Here is a 15,484-nt window from a genome sequence, read left to right as displayed (position 1 = left end):
TCAAGAACTTTTAACATGTTTCTAATTATGTTTTTACACATTTTTGACCATTTACAGAGGAGTTATGAAAAACAACCTGGAAACATTTCATTTTTTCTTTTCTTTTCTTTTCTTTTTTCCTTTTCTTTTCCTGGTTTTTTGAGACAGGGTTTCTCTGTGTAGCACTGGCTGTCCTGGAACTCACTCTGTAGACCAGGCTGGTCTTCTGCAGTTTCACCCTGGTTCTGGATTGTTGCCTACATACGCCCTGACCCAGGCTCTGAATTTCATCTGAGGCAGATGGTAAGTGACCATCAGTGAGCATATTAACAACAGTTCTGTCTTTTTCTTTCCTTTTCTCTTTTTCCAGAGAGAGAGAGAAGAAGAAGAAGAAGAAGAAGAAGAAGAAGAAGAAGAAGAAGAAGAAGAAGAAGAAGAAGAAGAAGAAGAAGAAGAAGAAGAAGAAGAAGAAGAAGAAGAAGAAGAAGAAGAGGGGGAGGGGAGGGGGAGGAGAATATATTTGAGGAAAAGTATGAGTTAATAAATTATTAAAATCATCCAGTCTACAAACGGTAAACAAATCTGGAACAAGGAGGCCACCTGCAGCCTACTCTGGCCTTGTTGAAGCACACAGAAGATTGAAGAGCTCAGAACACCTGGGAAAGGGCAGGGGAGTTTCTGCAGTGTTTTCCTGGGGCTGTCATAACAAATATAACCAGAATACAAAGTCCATGCTGCCAATCAGCACCGTGGGCAGAGGCAGGAATGGAATCTTCAAGCTCTGACTCATTCAGAGAACTGGCCATTGAGACAGGAAGGGCTCAGCATCCTCTGGACCTGCCATCCCCACATCTCCAGCCAACAGACTTTATAGGAAATAGTAAAATCAGTTCTACAGTATAGTCTTTATCCTCTGGTCACAGGGTTAACTGGCTCTGAGCTCTGAAGCTCTGACCTCCTTATCTACTTGTGGTCCCCACAGGTCTCCCTTATTACTGTCTCTCTTTGTGTGCAGCAGGATTTGCATTTTCCCAAGGTCACTGAGCTTTGCATAACTCTTGAATTGCTAAGTCAAAGGCTAACTTAGAACAAACAAACCGGGCTGGAGACTGGTTCAGCGGTTAAGTGCACTGACTGCTCTTCCAAAGGTCCTGAGTTCAAATCCCAGCAACCACATGGTGGCTCACAACCATCTGTAATGAGATCTGATGCCCTCTTCTGGGGTGTCTGAAGACAGCTACAGTATACTTACATATAATAAATAAATCTTTTTAAAAAAACAAAACAAATCATTGGCAAATGTCTGTGCTGAGCCATCAGCGATGTATATGGGCACACTCCTTTACAGTATGAAATACAAATGTACCCTTAAAGAACAGGATCTAAGAGCCCATTCCACTGCCCCTGTTACAACTAGACCACAAACTGGATGATGTAAGACAATAAAAATGTATTCTCACGGTTCTGCAAGCAAGACGTTCAAAAGTAAGTAGTCTGCAGTCCTTCCTGCCCATTCAGAGGGTCCGGGGAGAAATTCTGCTCTTCGGGTCCCAGGTGTTCCTTTGCTTGTGACAATCTAACCCTAGTCACTGCTTCTGTCTCTGAATGGTTTTTCTCCTGTGCTTCTGTGTCATACCTCCCTCTGCATACCATGGTAAAGATGCCTGCTGCTGGACTTTGACCTAAAATACATCAAACAGCATCACGTAACACAGCTTTGCTTAATGTGTCTCTTCCCAGCTTCCGGTTCCTAGCTGAGGGCCTGGTCAGTTTCCCTGGTTGTGTCTATAGGCTAACCATTCCTTGTCCATCACACCGTGAACCGTGAACTTCTGTATATCTGCCCCTAACAGCCTCAAGCCCCAACACAAGACAATGAAAGGCAAGTGAAATATAGCCCCAGTGCTCCAAAACCCTCAAAAAAATTTAAATGAGCTTATCCATGCGAAGTCTAGTGCTAAAAAGTCTAATGCTGAAGAGACAGCAGTTTCCAAGGGTAACATCCATTGCTAACGTCCATCGCTATTCATGGGAGCAACTGTGCCTGACGCCCATACTAGGAAAGGGTCCTCAGCCCCTGCAATGAGAGTCCAGCCACTCCTTTCTATGTTCCCGCCCAAGTGTACCTAGTTCTTCCCCAGTTTTACACAACCTCGGGGGTATCATAGTATATAGGAGATGGAAAGTTAACCAAAAGGAGGCTCCATCTATATAGCGATGGAGAAGTTGTGACTTAGCCATTGTGGAGTTTCCCAGGCTCCTGTTAACAATTCCTCAGCCATGTTCCCATAAGCGATCCCCATAAACTCAGGCTAGACTCAGGGCAAAGAGTTACTTTGGTCTGCGGTTGTTGCCCTACCTGGAGTGACTAGGCATCCGCTCATTTTCCCAGGAGAGGCTAATGCAAGCCTAGAGACGCTCCTGCTGTGCTCTGTAGCTACACTTTGCTGTTCCATGTCCCTGGGCACGCTGTGTGGGCTCTCCTGGCATCCTTCTCCAGGTCAGGTTGTGAGTAACATGCAGTTTGGCCTTTCACCTGTCTTCTTGCTGCTATGCTATGTCCTGGTAGCCACAGAAACTCTAAATCTTGCAAAGAAGGTCTTCTCTCGGGTCCTTAATTACATCTGAAAACACTCAAGTTTTCCACACACATTCACAAGTTGGGATGTCACAATTCAACCCACTTGGGAAAGGTCCACAAGTCCTAACCATGGGCTCAGAGGCCTGAGCTGATAAGAGAGAACCTTGGATGTTGGTCTTAGGGACCCACAGGGTATAGGATTGCTGGCTAACTGAGTTAAGGCTTTAGTAACATTCTAAACAAAAATTGGAGACAGGCAGAGATTTAGTTCCACTACCAACTTAGCTCTCCTGAATAATGCAGGAAAGGAGGCAAGCCACCATGAGGTGAGCAAAGGAAGGCATAGTTAATTCCTGCTGCACATGGAGCCCCTAACTGTTGTCTTGGACACAGAGCCGTTTCTCCTAAGGGGACAACATGAGGGTCTAGCAGTCCTCTGCTTGTGCTTCAGTCACCTGGCCAGTACAAGCTCAGTGACATCCCTGTGACTAGGCATTCACCCTTTTCCCCAGGAGAGGCTAATGCAAGCCTAGCTTTAAACCTTTGTTTAAAGCTGACCCAGTTTATGTTCAGTTGTTGACTTATCAACAGTGAGTCCACAGCCGGCACCACAACTAGGAACAAACTCCCCTAACATTTGTACTTTCCATATTAGAAACACAGTAGCCTCCTTTCTCTCGAAAATATGTCAGCACCAGCCCTAGGGACTGTCTTACACAGTGAGACCTCTAGGAAAGACCCCAAACATGTGAGGAGCCTAGCACCGTTGACCACAAATAGAGAACTCCTATTTATCGAAAGCCCGAATAAGCAACTGGGGGTTGTGGGTGGGGGAGAGAAGGATACCCCATAGTGAAAAGCTGAAAAGGGGGGAGAGCCAAGAAATAGAAACTGAACTACCTTCCCAAATGATGTAGTTAATTTGTAACTGAGCAAATAATATTGAGAAACTAAATGAAAGCAGGGAGAAAAGACCATGGTGTGAGTCTGGCCATAAAGCTGTGACATAGGGTGGAGGCGGTCGGGAGAAGCCTGGAGAAATTCAGTTTCCAAACATCACAGGAAGCCCCTCCCCCCTGTTTCCTTCTTTTCTTCCAGGCTGCGGAGCGTCCAGTTTGGGAAGCAGCCAGGGCAATCAGTTGATAGGAAGACCCACCCTATCTGTGGATGGAGTCTAGGGGTGTAGACACTCCCAATCTTGTCTGCCTTAAATAGGGTACTGCCTGATCCAACTGTGCTCCTCTCTGCCTTCCTCGGTTTAGGGTGGTAGTGAGCCGACCTTCTTGTGGAGGAAGGCAATGGGTCCCTGTTGGTCTTGGACCAGCAGCCTTCCACTCATCTAGGGACACATCACCTAATCTCCCAGGCAAACACTGGCTGCACCAGCTTCGATTTCTGGTAAGTGGAAAATTTGGTTGGGCCAGAGACCTCCGGGCTCAGGCTGTGGTTGGTGGGCTCGGGAACAGCTGGATGTCTACAGATCACCCCCCATCCTCCTGAGATACTAGGTGTGACTGAGGACTTCCCAGAGTGTGGGACTCCCAGGGAGGCCTCTTTTGCCTCAAGTAGGAGCTCAGCAGCACAAAAGATGAAGATTTCCAAATGTTAGAACCAGAAAAGGCAAGAGTAGCCTCCAGCCCTTTCAGAGACTCTGCCAGAGGCCGCTCATCCCTGCTTTGGACTCCAGCACTTTCTCCCTCACTAGTGTATTGAGACCTTAAAAACCAAAGCTTGGAGTTTTTTGATTTCTTGTGGTTGTCACTGCTGTCCTCTGAACTTGGGAACAGACTCAACTGACCTTTGTCCCTGGGACAGAAGGATCTGAACTACAGTCCCAATTCAGGTCTTCAGAGGGACTACCAGCCTGAAGCCTTGCTGTCTGAGTGAACAATTCCCCTCTTGCCACAGGTCTTTCTGGACCTAGAAGACCCTGCCCCAGCCTGGACCCAGCACTGTAGCCATGATGGAAGAAGACATAGGAGACATAGGGCAATGGCAACATGTGTTCCAGGAGCTGATGCAAGAGGTGAAACCCTGGCACAAATGGACCCTCATACCAGACAAGAACCTTCTTCCCAATGTTCTGAAGCCAAGATGGATGCAATACCAGCAAAAGACCTTTGCTAGGTAAGGGAGGTACGATGGTACCCATGCCAGAAGATTCTTGCTTCTTTCTGACTGGTTCCTCTTCTCAGCTGTCCATGCTTGCACACTGAAGGACACAGGAAGGAATTCCAGCTTCATTAGGGACTGGGATTTCCCCTCCCCCATGACTGTGACCTTAAAACGGTGACAGGCATAGATTCTAAGAATCCAGGCTAGGATGTGAGACACTGTGGAAAAAGGAGGGAAGAATGGGGGGCTCATTTACTCATGGGGACTTTCAAAGGCCAGCCAACGTTTTACACTTTCTTTTCCAGGAGAGAAAGAGGGTGCCCCAAGGCCCAGGGATAGAGGTAGGAAAGTATAGAGGGTAGAGTCTCGGGATCTGTCACGCCTGCTGCTATCTGTGAGGGGACTGGACCGTTCTCAGCCAAGAGATGTCTTGGGAGACTCCAGAACAAAGCCTCAGTTGGCTTATTTGAGAACTTGGGACTCAGGACTGGCACTTGGGACAGCGGAACTGGAGTGCTGAGACTAGGCCCCATCTGTGGTTGGCTGCTGGGGACAGCTCAGGCCTGTATGAAAAACTGAGTGAGGGTAACTCCCAATTAGTGCCTTTCATGGGGCTCAGAGCTAGCTTCTCAGCATCTCCTCTCAGTTTTTTGCCACATTTGCCCTAAGATGGCAGCCTAGGATCAAAACATAGTAAAAAAGGGCCCTGGGACTGTGGCTCAGTGGTACCTTTACTTAACATGTGCGAGGTCCTAGGTTCTGTGCCTAGAACTAGCCTAGGAGCTAGTCTGCCCAACCTCCCCCAATTCCTCATCTCAGACTGCAGATGCCCCTGTCTCAAGCAAAGTTAGGATCCACTGCTAAGAAAAACAAAAAAATCCCAGGATTTAGCTAAACAATGGCTCCCAAGGTCACCTAAGCAGAGAAAGAGAAATCTCGTAGCCTTGAGAAGATCTCACTGCTACTCAAGTCTCATTGGCTAGCAGGTCCTGTGGCCCCAACATCACTGAATCGAGAGGGAGTTCATGAATTATTTGATGAGCAATAAATGTCTACGCCACACTGCAGTGTTCTGGCTTTGCACAATTGTTCCAGCAAGCACAGGCTTCTTCCAGTCTTTCTTCACTGTTTCCAACAGGTATCAGAAAAAATACCTGCTCTCCTGAGACAGGGTGTCATCCTGCACCTTGTTGAAGGCAAGCATTCAGAAATGATGTAAAATTCTCTAGTGCATGTAAGAAAAAGAACGAGTTGGGGGAGGGGGACCACACAAGAAGAGAGAGCTGGAAGCCATGATCTCTGGGGATCCTACAGATCATGGAAGCCCCACCCCCCACAGCCCCAACCCCTATACCTCACACCTCACCCCCCACACACACCCCCAAGACAAACAAAAGCAGGCAAACTGTCTCTGTAGGCAGGAGATTGCAACTCTCTATTGGTCTGTTCTGTCAGTTACCCTGCACCCATTTCTATCCACTTGTTGATTTTAGCACAGGGGGGCTATATAGATTTATATATAATATATAGTATTGGGGGCTGTTGCATGTATAGCCTTGAATACATTTACCTCAGTATCTGATGAAACAGTGGCTTGGGGCCCAGTGACCAGAGCCCCAGTCCTAACTCTTAAGCCCCAAGTCCTGGGCATGATGCGTTCCCAGTGTGTAGTTTGCCTCTGAAATGCACACACTGGACTTAGCAAATGCCCTAGGTTCCTTCTGAGTCCGATGGTTTGTGTGCTGTTTGCACAGTAAGTACCTGGTGATGGTCCCAGGGCATGTTGGTGATACAGTGGAGATGAGAAAGAGGGGTCATTTGCTTCTCTCACCGTTCGTGAGAAACTCCTTCGCCCTCTGGCACCTGCCCACAGCTCAGCTGAAACTCTGGCCCTCTCCTTGACAGGTTCCACTGTCCTTCCTGCTCTCGAAGTTGGGCGTCTGGCCGAGTCCTGGTAGTCTTCCACATGCGGTGGTGTGAGAAGAAGGTCAAGGGGCGGGTGAAGATGAGGGCCTTTGCTCAGAGATGTAATCGGTGCCCCGAGCCTCCATTTGCAACTCCAGAGTTCACTTGGGACAACATCTCTAGGATCTTGAACAACCTGCTCTTCCAAATTCTGAAGAAGTGCTATAAAGAAGGGTTTAAGCAAATGGGTGAGATTCCTTTGCTAGGGGACACCAGTCTTGAAGGACCACATGACAGCGGCAACTGTGAGGCCTGTCTCCTGGGCTTTTGTGCTCAGAATGACTTAGGCCAAGCCTCAAAACCACCAGCACCCCCATTATCTCCTACCTCCTCGAAGTCTGCCAGGGAGCCCAAGGTCACTGCCACCTGTAGCAACATTTCCTCCTCACAGCCCTCCTCTAAAGTGGAGATGCTCCAAGTATCAAAAGTGAACCCCCAAACCAGTAACCCTACCAAAAATGACCCCAAAGTTAGCTGCATCTCAAAACCACCAGCACCCCCATTATCTCCTACCTCCTTAAAGTCAGCCAGGGAGCCTAAGGTCACTGCCACCTGTAGCAACATTTCCTCCTCACAGCCCTCCTCTAAAGTGGAGATGCTCCAAGTATCAAAAGTGAACCCTCAAGCCAGTAACCCTACCAAAAATGACCCCAAAGTTAGCTGCATCTCAAAACCACCAGCACCCCCATTATCTCCTACCTCCTTAAAGTCAGCCAGAGAGCCCAAGGTCACTGCCACCTGTAGCAACATTTCCTCCTCACAGCCCTCCTCTAAAGTGGAGATGCTCCAAGTATCAAAAGTGAACCCCCAAACCAGTAACCCTACCAAAAATGACCCCAAAGTTAGCTGCATCTCAAAACCACCAGCACCCCCATTATCTCCTACCTCCTTAAAGTCAGCCAGGGAGCCTAAGGTCACTGCCACCTGTAGCAACATTTCCTCCTCACAGCCCTCCTCTAAAGTGGAGATGCTCCAAGTATCAAAAGTGAACCCTCAAGCCAGTAACCCTACCAAAAATGACCCCAAAGTTAGCTGCATCTCAAAACCACCAGCACCCCCATTATCTCCTACCTCCTTAAAGTCAGCCAGAGAGCCCAAGGTCACTGCCACCTGTAGCAACATTTCCTCCTCACAGCCCTCCTCTAAAGTGGAGATGCTCCAAGTATCAAAAGTGAACCCCCAAACCAGTAACCCTACCAAAAATGACCCCAAAGTTAGCTGCATCTCAAAACCACCAGCACCCCCATTATCTCCTACCTCCTTAAAGTCAGCCAGGGAGCCTAAGGTCACTGCCACCTGTAGCAACATTTCCTCCTCACAGCCCTCCTCTAAAGTGGAGATGCTCCAAGTATCAAAAGTGAACCCTCAAGCCAGTAACCCTACCAAAAATGACCCCAAAGTTAGCTGCATCTCAAAACCACCAGCACCCCCATTATCTCCTACCTCCTCGAAGTCAGCCAGGGAGCCCAAGGTCACTGCCACCTGTAGCAACATTTCCTCCTCACAGCCCTCCTCTAAAGTGGAGATGCTCCAAGTATCAAAAGTGAACCCCCAAACCAGTAACCCTACCAAAAATGACCCCAAGGTTAGCTGTACCTCAAAACCATCAACTACTCCAAGACTGACAATACAACAGCTGCCAGTAGTAAGCCCACCTGCCCCTAGATGTGTCATTCAAATGCCTTCTCCCACTCTCATCGACAGCAGCAGAGCAGCAGATGTAGCAAAGAACACCAGATCCAAGACCCCAAAGGCATTGCTCTCATCCCCTTTATACGTCCCACCCACTTCCTCCTATGTCCCACCCACTTCCTCCTATGTCCCACCCACCTCCTCCTCAGTTATTGTGCCTATTTCCTCTTCATGGAGACTACCAGAAAACACTACTTGCCAAGTAGAAAGAAGCAGTCATAACCACCCGCAAAGCCAGTCTTCCTGCTGCGGGGCCTGCTGCGGGGGCTGTGGGGGCTGCTGTGAGATCTTCAGGGCCTCATGCTGTGAGGCCGCCTGTAATTGCATGTCACAGAGTCCACTGTGTTGCTTGGCCTTTCTAATCTTGTTCTTATTGCTGTGGTATTTATTATAAAATACAATATATGAGCCTTGAAAACAAAAACCAAAAACTCTTGAGTGGGTAAACAAAAAAGAATTACAACTTCCCAAAAAAGTCACACATTGCGTAATCCCCTTTATGTGAAAGGTCAATAAAATCAGTAGAGTCCAGAGGTGGCTACCAGGACTGGAGCAAGGGGAAAGTATAAAAAGCCACGGTTTAAGCAATGTGACCTTTGTGGAGAAGAGCAATGAAGATATTTGGGGATTTGGTGGAAATGGTAGCAGCCTCTCATTAAAAGCAGCTGAGTTTTCCATCTTCAGATGGTTAGCCTCCTCAGGCTGGAGAGATGGCTCAGCGGTTAAGAGCACCAGGTGCTGCTCCAGAAATCCTGAGTTCAATTCCCCACAACTACACGGTGGCTCACAACATCATCTATAATGGCATCTGATGCTCTCTTCTGTCAAGCAGGCATATGTGCAAACAAAATGTTCTAAAATACATCAATAAACAAACTTTTAAAAAAAATGATTCATTTTCTTTCCTTTGATTTCCACACCCCCCCCCCCACACACACACACACACCCCGTGGGGTTGGATTAGGCTAGGTTTGCCATCTCACAGTTGAAGAAGTAACAAAATTCTAGGCCTTTAGGTCGAGGCTTGGGAATGTAACCTTTGTGACTCATTGCTCCAAGGTATGCTAATCATACCTTGATAGCGACATTCCTTCCTCCACCTACCTGCTTCCTGAGTTCAAAGTGTTCATTCAAAGAAAGTCACCCTGACCAATGCCGGAAACTGCCATGCAAATGTGCTATTGTTAGGGGCTCTTAGAAACTGAGAGTTAACCAAAACAATTACCAGGTATTCTCTGTGACTCTTGTGACTTTACACTTCCTTGTGACTCTTAACTGGTATTTTTGGTATTTTCCAACAACGCCCTCCCCACTTCCTTGAGTTGTGGTTTCTGCCTTTAAATACCCCCTTACTCAGCTACTCGGGGCGCCACGGTCCTCTACCCCTGCGTGGTGTATGACCATGGGCCCGAGAACGCTCTCGAATAAAAATCCTCTTGCAAGTTGCAGCAAGACCGTTTCTTGTGGGTGATTTTGGGGTGTCGCCTCTCCTGAGTCAGAACGTGGGGGAGTCCTCACGTTGTGGGTCTTTCATTTGGTGCGTTGGCCGGGAAACGCGACCACCCCTCACACCCAAGAACCGACTTGGAGGTATGGGGATCCCCTTTTGTGTGTGTGCCGGCCGGTGTCTCTGTTTTGAGTGTCTGTTTTCTGAAACGAACATTGGAACATGTGCTTGTTGTGTTGGGTTGTTTGTGTCTTGTCCTATGTTTCTGAAGCATGGCGAAGTCTGAGTTCAGATCCATCTGAGTTTATTGAATTTGTGTCTTGGTTTTCGGGTTGCGAGATCGTGGGTTCGAGTCCCACCTCGTGCCTTGGTTTTACACCTGGCAGAGTGAGGAACAAGTGTGCTTCTCTGGTTTTGGTCGTCTAGGTAGAAATGGATGCTAGTGTTTGTAGACGATGGGGTGATGGGGTCTGAAATGCGCGCGCGGTCGGTATTTGCAGCTGTCCTTTTGGGCCGTAAGGACCGGAGGACTGTAGTCGGCAGACGTGCTAGGAGGACCACAGGCTGTGGCCCTGGGGGACGCCCTGGGAGGTAAGGAGAGCCAGGGACGCCTGGCCGTCTCCGGATCGGTCAGAGGGACCGAGTTCTGTTGAAGCGGAAGCTTCCCCCTCCAAAATCGTCTAATTCTTTTGCCTGCTTGTGGAGGACAAGAAAGGGTCGAATGTGTCTGGATCTGTTGGTTTCTGTTTTATGTGTTTTTGTTTATGTGTTTAGAGCTATGTGAAAATCTAGAAAAGCAAAGGTAATTCTCATAGGTGCTTTATACCCTGACTAGAGATAGTTTACACCTGAGATGTGAGAGAATGGGTTTTGAAAAAAACAGTACTCTCCGACTATCTGGAGATAATTTGGTAAAAAATAAAATAAAATAAACAGTTTTAATTGGTCTTTGGAGCCCTGCACCTGTAGTTAGGAATCTAGTGTGGCTAGAGAAGCCCTGCTAGGAGCTCATTATAAACGCTGCTCTTATAGGGACCAGCAGCTTCTCAAGTTCTACAAAAATCTCTGTGCTTGTGATAATTAGATTCATCAGATGACAAGGTGCTCCTCTCTTGAAATTACAGCTAGAAAAATTAAAAATTTTGGTTGGTTTAAATGAGCAAATGTATGCGGCCATTTCATTTTTGTTTCTAAATAGTTTCAAAAGTATAAATATGTTTTTATATGTCTTGGTTATAGATTAGTGGCTCATAAGTTATTAGTTATGATTAAAAATTTGTAACATTGGTAACAAAAAGTTGACTTAAAACTGGTAACTCTGGGTTAGAGTAATTTAGAACTACAACATGCAGCATGAGACAATCCATGGGAACAGGTCTCTAAAGATACGCCTAAATTGAGTAATATTCTATGTAATTCTTATCCTAGAAATCCGATTTATAAAAGATAAGATTTAGGGTAGTGTCTTTTTGAAATATTGGCGACTACACCTTCTTGTGTTTGTGTGCAGGAACAGGCAGCCAAAATTTGTAGCAAGTAATGTTTTTAGAGTTCATTTTTAAAGAAAAAATAGATTGTTTTCACTGTTAAAATTGGGTTTTGTTTCTCAAAATTGTGGTTGTACTCTTATGTTACAAGAGAAATTAAAGGTTTCTCCCAAATCGCAGCCACCAGCCAATTCGGCTCCCTATGAAGCCTCCTGAGTGGCCTAGTCCACAACCTTCCCCTTATCCACAGCCTCAACCCCAGCTGCCGAGGGAACCCTAAACCCCTCGGGGTGTCGAGAGGCGGACCGCTGCGGGTACATGGAACTGCAGAGCACAGAGTCCGGGCGGACTCTGGTGGACCCGCCCAAACTTTAAACCCTTCAGTACTGGTCATTTTCCTCTGTTTGTATTTATAACTGGAAAACTAACCACCCCCTTTCTCAGGATCCCCAAAGCCTCACAGGGTTGGTAGAGTTCCTTATGTTTTCTCATCAGCCTACTTGAGATGATTATCAACAGCTGTTGCAGATGCTCTTAACAACCGAAGAGCGAGAGAAAATTCTGTTAGAGGCTAAAAAAATGGCCCGGAAGCCAACGGAGGTCTACACAGCTACAAAATGAGATCGACATGGGATTCCTTTTGACTCGCCCCAGTTGCGACTGCGACATGGCTGAAGGTAAGGAGAGCTTGAAAATCTAACGCCAGGCTCTGGTCTCCAAGGTGCCTCAAGATGGGCCCACTAATTTGGCTAAGGTAAGAGGTAATGCAGGGGCCAATCGAACCTCCCTCAATGTTCCTTGAAAGACTTATGGAAGCCTTCAGGCAGTTCACTCCCTTTAATCTTACCTCGGAAGCCCAGAAGGCCTCAGTGGCCTGGCTGGCCTTCATAAGGCAGTTGGCCCCCGATATCAGAAAGAAGCTTCAGAGAAAAGAGGGAGACAGTTAGGCGATCTAGTGAAAGAGGCAGAAAAAGTGTGTGTGTGTGAGAGAGAGAGGCGGGAGGCAGAAGAAAGAGAAAACAGGAGGGATCATAGACAAGAGAAAAATTTGACTAGAATCTTGGCCACAGTGATAGGAGAGAAAGAAAAAGACAGGATCTAGACAGGAAACCTGGGCAACTGAAGACCGAGCCTCAGCTAAAAAGGCTCAGCTGTGTCAGACTGAAGGTACTTATTTGAGATACACCCTTCGAGACGGGAAGTAGTGGCTAACTACGCCAAGGCAAGTAAGAAAATTCTTGGGTACTGCTGACTTCTACAGACTCTAGACACCTGGGTTGGCGACCTTAGCTGCCTGTTGTACCCCCTAACCAAGAAAGGGGAGGTGTTTTGTGGATCCCGGATCGCCAGAAAGCCTTTAAAAAATTAAAAAGGCCCTCTTGATGGCCAGCCTTTGCCTGACCTAACCAAGCCTTTCACTCTTTATGTGGAAGAGAGATCAAGGGTCGCCAGAGGAGTCCTTGCTCAGACTTTGAGACTTTAAAAAAGGCCAGTGGCTTACCTATCCAAAAAGTTACACCCTGTTGCCAGCGGGTGGTTTTCTTGCCTGTAAGCTATTACTGCCATAATCTGCTTGTCAAGGATGCTGATAAGCTCACTCTGGGACAGCAACTAGCTGTAATGGCATCCCACGCTCTTGAAAGCATTATCTGAAAGCCCCCTGACTGATGGATGACTACCAATGCTCCTGTGACACATCAGAACTTTTTGTTGACTGAACGAGTGACCTTCGCTTCATTCCACCTGCTGTCCCACTGTGTGAGACTGCACATACTGCGCTGGAATGATATGAAAGATCAGATCAGCCTTGGCCTGAGGGTTCGAGCTGGTACACTGACGACAGCAGCCTCAAGGTTAAAGGTAAGCAGAAGGCGGGGACAGCAGTATGGTGGTAGACAGAAAGCAAGTGATCTAGGCCAGCAGCCTCCCTGAAGGGACGTCGGCCCAGAAAGCTGAACTTGTGACTTTGAGACAAGGTCCATAAATGGCAAAAGGAAAGTCTACACTGATAGCAGGTATGCTTTTGCCACTGTACGGAGCAATATACAGACAAAGAGGGCTGTTGATATCTGCAGAGAAAAACCTAAGATGCTATGGCTAAAGAAAATCAGATGGCAGATCTAACCACCAAACAGGTGGCCCAAGGAGCAATAATCCTGGCAGTCAAGGAGCCTAAAGATTATTATGACATCAGAGAGACCAGCTTTAGATACACCCCTGAGCACTATCAAGTTTGGACAGTATTTGACCCACCTGGGGGCCAAGAAATTCAAAGGTGTGGTTAGGTCCTTTGACTACTATGTTACAGGACTCTCTGACTTGACAGAAAAAATAGTCAAAAGCTGCAAGGCCTGTGCTATAACGAGATAGAATTTACAGAAATTAAGCCAGCTAGATATTGCAACAAGTACTTATTAGTGTTTATAGATACCGTTTCAAGATGGATAAAAGCTTTTCCTACCAGGACTGAAGATCCTAAAAGAAATCTTCCCAAGGTAATAGATCTGCCTTTGTTGCCCAAGTAAATCAGGGACTGGCCAAGATATTAGAGATCGGTTAGAAGTTACATTGTGCATACAGGCCCAAAGCTCAGGACAGGTAGAGAAAATAAATAAAACCATTAAGAGACCCTTACCAAATTGACAACAGAGACTGGCGCTAATGATTGAATAGCTCTCCTACCCTTTACTCTTCAGGGTTAGAAACACCCCTGGACAGTTTAGACTGACCCCCTTATGAATTACTCTACAGGGGGCCCCCTCCACTGGTAAAAATAGCCTCTGAGCCGGGCGTGGTGGCGCACGCCTTTAATCCCAGCACTCGGGAGGCAGAGGCAGGCGGATTTCTGAGTTCGAGGCTAGCCTGGTCTACAAAGTGAGTTCCAGGACAGCCAGGGCTATACAGAGAAACCCTGTCTCGAAAAACCAAAAAAAAAAAAAAAAAATAGCCTCTGTACATAGTGCTGACATGCTGCTTTCCCAGCCTTTGTTCTCTAGGCTCAAGGTGCTCCAGTGAGTGAGACAGCGAACAAAAAAGCAGCTCCAGAAGGCCTACTCAAGAGAAGAAGACCTGCTACATTAGACGTCTCTGCACAGAAAACCTTGAGACTCCGGTAGAAAGGCCCTTATCTTGTACTCTTGACCACCCTACTTTCTACCTTTATGATACCCCTTTTGATTTTGCTTCTGCTTTTAATTATAGGTGCATGTGTGTTAAATAGACAAGTCACCTTTATTAGAACAAGAATTAGTGCAGTGCGGCTTTTAGTTTTGAGACAACAGTACTATGCCCTAAAGGATCAAATATGTCAGAGAAAAGATAGTGTCTAGTTCTAAGATTAGAACTATTAACAAAAAAAAAAGGGGGGGAATGAAGAAGTAACAAAATTCTAGGCCTTTAGGTCGAGGCTTGGGAATGTAACCTTTGTGACTCATTGCTCCAAGGTATGCTAATCATACCTTGATAGCGACATTCCTTCCTCCACCTACCTGCTTCCTGAGTTCAAAGTGTTCATTCAAAGAAAGTCACCCTGACCAATGCCGGAAACTGCCATGCAAATGTGCTATTGTTAGGGGCTCTTAGAAACTGAGAGTTAACCAAAACAATTACCAGGTATTCTCTGTGACTCTTGTGACTTTACACTTCCTTGTGACTCTTAACTGGTATTTTTGGTATTTTCCAACAACGCCCTCCCCACTTCCTTGAGTTGTGGTTTCTGCCTTTAAATACCCCCTTACTCAGCTACTCGGGGCGCCACGGTCCTCTACCCCTGCGTGGTGTATGACCATGGGCCCGAGAACGCTCTCGAATAAAAATCCTCTTGCAAGTTGCAGCAAGACCGTTTCTTGTGGGTGATTTTGGGGTGTCGCCTCTCCTGAGTCAGAATGTGGGGGAGTCCTCACGTTGTGGGTCTTTCAACAGTATAGTAAAGTTGGTCTGGAAGTCACTAGGTGATCTAGACTAGCCCCATGCTCACAGCACTGCTTCTCCCTTGGCCTCTCAAGTGTTTGAATCTCAGATATAAGCTACAATGTTCAGCATATAGTTAATTTTCTGAAGTGACTTTTACCTAAATACATTAAAGAAACAACAACAACAAAAAAAACCAGTCTAAAGCGTTAAGAACTCAGACCCATTCGGTAGCCTTGAACCTGGGATCTCCTCAGCACGTTCCGCACGGACTTCCCGCTGTCAGTCTGGGAGGTTTTGAGACAGGAG

The 15,484-nt window shown here is 46.9% G+C and overlaps 1 protein-coding gene across 2 annotated transcripts; it reads left to right on the top strand.

Annotated features, from left to right (window-relative positions):
* Positions 1 to 3,552: 3,552 nt before the first annotated feature.
* Positions 3,553 to 9,778, top strand: Rtp3 (receptor transporter protein 3). Of its 2 annotated transcripts, XM_085828079.1 has the most exons (3): positions 3,553 to 3,958; positions 4,469 to 4,687; positions 6,581 to 9,778. In XM_085828079.1, the coding sequence occupies exons 2-3, from the start codon at positions 4,521 to 4,523 to the stop codon at positions 8,724 to 8,726; spliced, it is 2,313 nt and encodes a 770-aa protein (XP_085684205.1). In that variant the 5' UTR covers positions 3,553 to 3,958; positions 4,469 to 4,520; the 3' UTR covers positions 8,727 to 9,778. The 2 variants fall into 2 exon arrangements, with proteins under 2 accessions (XP_085684205.1, XP_085684204.1); XM_085828078.1 differs by lacking the exon at positions 3,553 to 3,958 and having other exon boundaries at positions 4,381 to 4,687.
* Positions 9,779 to 15,484: the final 5,706 nt, after the last annotated feature.

The sequence above is a fragment of the Mus caroli genome, unplaced genomic scaffold (genome assembly GCF_978045245.1).
Source record: "Mus caroli unplaced genomic scaffold, Mus_caroli_1 scaffold_11, whole genome shotgun sequence".
NCBI lineage: Eukaryota > Metazoa > Chordata > Mammalia > Rodentia > Muridae > Mus > Mus caroli.
This window is presented reverse-complemented; position numbering and strand designations above follow the sequence as displayed.

Bases quoted from the DNA above. Each gene is read 5' to 3' on its own strand.
- Rtp3 (XM_085828079.1), top strand. From the start codon at position 4,521: ATGATGGAAGAAGACATAGGAGACATAGGGCAATGGCAACATGTGTTC. The intron at 4,688-6,580 runs GTAAGGGAGGTA...TCTCCTTGACAG, and splicing joins CAGCAAAAGACCTTTGCTAG to GTTCCACTGTCCTTCCTGCT.